The 5426-nt window shown below is 43.5% G+C and overlaps 1 protein-coding gene across 1 annotated transcript in view; it reads right to left on the bottom strand.

Moving 5' to 3' along the window:
* Window positions 1-5013: 5013 nt before the first annotated feature.
* The window catches only part of c22h8orf82 (chromosome 22 C8orf82 homolog), a 7456-nt gene continuing 7043 nt past the window's right edge, over window positions 5014-5426 (bottom strand). The window contains 2 exon segments of the mRNA XM_048233436.1: window positions 5014-5190; window positions 5321-5426. The exon segment at window positions 5321-5426 is cut by the window's right edge and continues 67 nt beyond it. Of these exon segments, the coding sequence (XP_048089393.1) occupies window positions 5357-5426 (70 nt within the window). The 3' untranslated portion in view covers window positions 5014-5190; window positions 5321-5356.

The raw sequence follows: 5426 nt of genomic DNA, 5'->3' as shown, positions 1-5426 counted from the left end.
GCTAAAAACTAAATGCACCATATTTGATCATATGCCCCGTTCACATAAGACTAGCATGAATGGCACAAGTGTCCATTTTTAGACATATGCCTTATGTATGTATCTTTTTAATATAATTAAATGGTATACACAGGTGGTTATTGTTAGTGTGAGACCTAGTACTGTGTGAATTGATTTTAATGACTCAATACTGGTTAGTGATAAAACACAATTATGAACAAATATAAGTGGTACTAACAGTAATTATAATTGTATTTTATGTTTTTATTGTGTTTTTATATTTTCTATGCCAATACTCTTTTTCCAGTAGATCTACATTACACTGTTACTGTTTTTCTTAACAAATTAATCAGAGTTAGCTTAATATTGACTTAAAGCATATTCCTTTTGCAGCTGTCTGCTCGGCTCTTTTATGGGAAGAGGGATACCATTGTTGTTCCCGTAAACCCTGCCATCAGCGATGATGATGATGATGATAGCTCAGAGGAAGAAGACAATGATGTGGCAGATCCCGACTTCCTTCCATCCACCGAAAACCTGGACATTGATGGCCCTTCTGCTAAAAGGAAGTGCAAGTGACCTGCAGTGGAGGTGCTCGTAGATGAGGACCTGGACGGAAATTATGAAAATCAAGAGCCGGCACCAACAGCGAAGAGGCCCACCAACAAAAAGATGCCAGAACCCCGGCGAACCCTCTGGAAGAAAGTTGACTTGGACAACCCACCCCTGCCTGAATACCAGCACATTCCCCCTGACTTCATCCAAAGTCCATTTGATTATTTCAGCAGGTACTTCAGTCGTGAAGTAATCTCACACATTACATACCAAACAAACTTATATGCAACCCAGATAAACATCAACACCACCTTCGCCACCACTGATGATGAAATGATGAACTTTGTGGCAATTCTCATCTATATGGGGATTGCTGAGCTACCGTCCGTTGATGATTACTGGGCAATGGAGACCAGGGTCCCACAAGTGGCAAATCTTATGTCCTCTAAATGGTTCAAGTTATTGAAGAGGGTTGTCCACTTCAATAACAATGCTCAGATCCCTGGTAACAATGACCGTTTCTTCAAAGTCCGGCCATTATTCAATTATCTTGTTAGGGCCTTCAGAAGAGAGCCAGAGACCCCCAAGCAGTCTGTTGATGAGGTGATGGTTGCCTACAAAGGCAAGACTGCTGGCAACCTAAGGCAATACATTAAATCCAAGCCAGACAAATGGGGCTTTAAGCTATTTGCCAGGGCTTCACAGGATGGCTTCATCCATGACTTAATTTTGTACCAAGGGCAGACAACGCTTGAGGCTCACGGTGTCCCACTGACACCTGAACAACAAGACATGGGTGTCACCAGCCAGACAGTCTCTGTCTTGGCCAGCACCATGTCCTCTGGCCCAAAAACCATCTTTGCAGACAATTACTTTAGTGGCCTAGAAATTGTGCGATACCTCAAGACCCAGAACTGCCGGTACACAGGAACAGCCAGGGACAACAGGACTGGCAATGCTCCACTCAGGCCCATCGAGACGATGAAGAAGGCTGTCCCTCGTGGTACCTGTGACTACATCTCCAGTGATGATGGGCTCCTGATTGTCAGGTGGAAAGACAACAAGATTGTCACTCTGATGTCAACAGACATGGGGGTAAAGCCTTGGTCCTCAGTCTACAGGTACTGCAGTGACACCAAGAGAAAAGAACAAGTGAGCTGTCCATATCTCATCAAGAGCTATAACGCAAACATGGGAGGGATTGACAAGTGTGACATGCTGGTCCACCTCTACCGCACTCCCTTGAGAGCCAAGAGATGGTACATGCGGCTCTTTGCATACGCCATTGATGTCAGCCTCACTAATGCCTGGATAATGTATAGGCGTGACAGCAAGGCTCTTGGTGTGAATGATGGCCTGTCACTGAAGAACTTCAGGATCCAGGTGTTCAAGACGGCCAGTAGCTCAAAGTCAATGACCTCTCGTCCCCGCAGGAGCTCAACACCACTGCCAGGCAGCTCCAGCACCTCTGCTGATATCCCCAAGCCTATCCGGGGACACCGCAGTCACGTGCCACACTACTCTGTGCGGTTTGATGTGTCACTATTCCATGCCCCTGTCTACAGCAACAGCCGCCAGACCTGCAAGCAATGCAGCAGGAAGGGGAACATCATGAGGTCAAACCTTGTCTGCAGGGTCTGCCAGCTCCACCTGTGCCTCAATGCTGAGCGCAACTACTTTGTCAAGTACCATGAAGCAGTTGCCTAAGTGACTGAACTGGCCTGAACTGGACTGACACAAGAGAAGAAATGAGTTCATTTTGCAGTGTTCCTAAATGGTCAATGACAGTGGCCAGTATTTGTACCTCAGGAGAAAAAACGTTTTCTAGTTTTTAAAAAAACTTGAAAGAATGTGTTGTATTTTTAACCATGATCTTCGTGGCTGCTGATATTTTATTTGTTGTTTAGAATTATTTTGTATTCATCAAGTATTTATGATTTACTATTTTTTTCTTTGATCAATTATAGTTTATTTCACACATTATTATTTATTTACAATTTCTATGACAATGTTATTATTTATTTATACATTTTATTATATTTTTATTAATATTTTGACTGTTACTGTTGTAACAAGTGGGGTTGTTATCGGTTCCAGAAACGGTTCTGAACTCAACGTTGTGTGTATGTGTATTTGTTCAATATGTCAGTCCAGTGTTTTTCTTGTATGACAGTCAAGCCAGTATCAGTACCTCAAGACAGAGATGTCTCACTGAATTCACTCTCGGTATTTATTTTACCCTAGACAGGCAAAGACACATATATGGTAACTTCATTGACCTTGATTTGCAACGCAAAGAAGAAAAATATTGATAACATTGTTTTTTTTTTTAAATGTCCTGAAACATCCCCCATTAACTTTCTGAGGTTAAAATTTAGAATTTCCAAAGATTTCAATGAGTGCCCTATAAAGGGTTAACACCTTTCACCCCAGTGAGTGGGGCTTATTCGCCTTTTCACCCATTGCCATTACGAAGTCTGAACACTTGCCATTACACCCCAGTCCAGCAGATGGTGGTAATGCACTCCGTTTGCAAACTGCTAAAAAGCAATTCACTGAAGAAGAACAGGCCAGTGAACCCTTCTTCTTTAAACTGTGAGCTTTTTTCGGCAGTTTGCAAACGGAGTGCATTACCACCACCATCTGCTGGACTGAGGTGTAATGGCAAGTGTACCCTGTAGCCTCGTAATGGCCGCTGGGTGCATAAGGCGAACAGGGTGTGAAACGCGTAGTGCGTGTGAAATAGCACCATTGAGTAGCCATAACCCTGTGCCTGGCAACCCCCATTGTGGACGGGTCCGTGCTCATAATATCCTATATATATATAGGCCTATACATGCCAGGACTGCACAGTATTCATGCCAATTGAGTATGCCAATAAAAACCTAGCAGTAGCCTACAAGTCAGGCATCCTCGCTGAACTAAGCCGTGACTCATGACTTCCCTTTTTTAAATACAGGCAGCTGTTTGCACGACACTGTTGGCTCAACATAAGTACAATATGGCGGTCATGGAAGGCGAGGACAGCTGAGGTTGCATCGGAACGAGCCCGTTTCGATCAACTGCTAGGCGAGGCAAAGAACCTCCGACAAGAGGCGCAGAGGCAGAGAGAGACCAGTCAGAGGGACATCGCAGAGATGAGAGCCGGGATAGGAGAACAGCAGTCGGCTCTACAGACCCTGCACTCTTTCCAATCCCAAGGATTCCCTCTGCTGTAAATGTAAGAGCCTTTAGCCTTATGGACATTTTATTATTATCGACACTTTCTTATTGCATCTTGCATGTGTCTGTTACGGGGTCCACGACCTTCACACCCTTGACAGGGACAACAAGGAAGCGATCATCCTCAGCTGCACACTGAATCACAGGCTCAGTTCCTGCCCTGTCATGCTTAATCATCCTTAAGCACACTATGTTGATATTTGATATAGTTTTTTAATTTTTTTATAGTAGCCTAAATTTAGTATTTTAGTATCATGTTTATCTTCTACTGTCTCTATTGTACAGGGGAGTTTTCTTATGTATATATATATATATAATATAATGTATATATACATCTTATGTATAGAACTTTTTCTGCTGTAAGTGTTTACTGGACCAAATAAAAGTCCTCTTCCTTTTCACACCAACCTCTGCTTCATCCTTTGCTTCAAATAGACCACCAGTCACGGTTACCCTTTAAACCTGAGAGGAGGAAAATGCTCTACTGAATAAGCATGAAGTCAAACCTTTAAATGAAAAACACTCTTTAATAATCAAAAAAATAAACGCTAATGAAGTAGCCTAAACTTGTGACCATCAAAAATCGTTTATCGCCTAGTTACTCCGTGATAACAGGACGTAACAGGAAGGCATTTGGCTGAGCAACGGAGGTTAATATGCTCTATATTTTGTCCTACGGCTGCAAACGGGATTCACTCGCAGTTAACCAAATATTTCTTTATTAGGGCAGGGCAGGCATATTTCTGGCTATTAAATTATTGCTAAAGTCTGTAGTGAAGTCTGTGTAGGGTTTTCCAGGCTTCATTTCTTTTTACGAGAAACCCTGCTAACCAGAGCCATCTGGCGGTTGTTTAAGTTGTTGCAGCGTCACTGGAGAAATACAAATTAAAGTCGCGTGATCCTGCGTGAGGTCACGCGCGAACCTCGAGGGAAGCTGGCCAATTTGAAGTAATGCCCACTGTACACACACCACACACACACATGCACACATACAATTTGAAGTAATGCCCACTGTATAGCCACGTGTTCACAAACAAGCCATTCAGGAACCACAATACCGGTGGACACAAGTATGGTACCTACAGTACGCGGTAGTGTGTGTGAGTGAGTGTGTGTGTGTGTGAGTGTGTGTGGAATGGTGGACGCACCCATGACCTGGCAAGATGGGACAGTCTAACAATCTGCACAGACAATATAACACATGTACACTCACACACACTAATTGTGAGACAGATAGATAGGCCAGATATTTTACTGATTCAACTTAGTTATTACAGCAGGATGAGAAGCAGTAAAATTCACACACAAAATGCATGCACACACACACATACACTAATGAAGCGCACGCACACACACACACACACACACACACACACACACTAATGAAGCGCACACACACACACACACACACACCTTAATGACTGCATGCTCATACACACACACACACACACACACACTAATGAAGCGCACACACACACACACACCTTAATGACTGCATGCTCGCATACACACACACACACACACACACTAATGAAGCGCACACACACACACACACACACACACAGTCATTTCATATCAGTCAGTTGCCTCCCTCTTCCCCAGCCTCGTCTGAGCGTAAGTGTTCTGCGAGCTCATTGGTCAGCTCGTAC

This window comes from Alosa alosa, chromosome 22 (genome assembly GCF_017589495.1).
Source record: "Alosa alosa isolate M-15738 ecotype Scorff River chromosome 22, AALO_Geno_1.1, whole genome shotgun sequence".
Lineage (NCBI taxonomy): Eukaryota > Metazoa > Chordata > Actinopteri > Clupeiformes > Clupeidae > Alosa > Alosa alosa.
Note: the sequence above shows the minus strand (reverse complement) of the source record. Positions and strands in the feature narration are given on the sequence as shown.